This window comes from Terrapene carolina, unplaced genomic scaffold (assembly GCF_002925995.2).
Source record: "Terrapene carolina triunguis isolate 2854851 unplaced genomic scaffold, T_m_triunguis-2.0 Scaffold34116, whole genome shotgun sequence".
Taxonomy (NCBI): domain Eukaryota; kingdom Metazoa; phylum Chordata; order Testudines; family Emydidae; genus Terrapene; species Terrapene triunguis.
The window spans coordinates 5,146-5,845 of NW_020698467.1; the positions used below are offsets into that span (position 1 = coordinate 5,146).

General features: G+C 61.1%; 1 protein-coding gene across 1 annotated transcript in view; it reads left to right on the forward strand.

The window, feature by feature from the left end:
* The window catches only part of ATP1B2 (ATPase Na+/K+ transporting subunit beta 2), a 3,258-nt gene extending 2,858 nt beyond the window's left edge, over nucleotides 1–400 (forward strand). Inside the window, exon 6 of the mRNA XM_026646138.2 lies at nucleotides 122–400. Within this exon, the coding sequence (XP_026501923.1) occupies nucleotides 122–286 (165 nt within the window). The 3' untranslated portion in view covers nucleotides 287–400. The remainder of the gene's footprint in view (nucleotides 1–121) is intronic.
* The last annotated feature ends 300 nt before the right edge of the window (nucleotides 401–700 follow it).

Consider the following 700-nt stretch of genomic DNA (forward strand, 5'->3'; position numbering starts at 1 on the left):
GCGGGGGGGAGTGGGGGCTGGGAGCCAGGACTCCTGGGTTCTCTCCCTGGCTCTGGGAGGGGAGTGGGGTCCCACCCTTCGTTCCTGACCCCCCCCCTTCCCTTCCGTGCCCCCTCCTTAGGTGAACTACACCCAGCCCATCGTGGCCGTCAAGTTCCTCACCCTGGAGGCCAACACGGACCACAACGTGGAGTGTAAGGTCAACGCGGTGAACATCGCCACCACCGACGAGCGGGACAAGTTCGCCGGCCGCGTGGCCTTCAAGATCCGGGTCAACAGGGACTAAGCCCCGCCTCCCCTTTCCCCCTCCCCCACCTTTCCCGGGGCTCCACCCCCAAAATGGGCAGGGCTTAATGGAGGAGGAGGAGCCAGTTTCATAAGGGGAGGCGCCCCCAGCACATCCTGGGTGGGGCTTGATGATGGAGGAGGAGGAGGAGCCTATTTCATCGGGGAGGGGGACCTCCTGGGATTTTATTTTTTTTGGCGGGGGGGGTCCTGCTGAGAATCCTAGGATAACTAACCTGGCTTTTAGGCCGTTTTAGTGACCTTCCCTGTGCCCCCCCAATTCTGCCCCCCCACCCCAAAACGTGCTGATTACACTGAAGGGTCTGGTACCACCCTACACCCACCCACCCCAAACCTTTGGAATGCTACATCGCTTTGATCTCTTCTAATGCCCCTTCCCCCCCCCTTTTTTGGG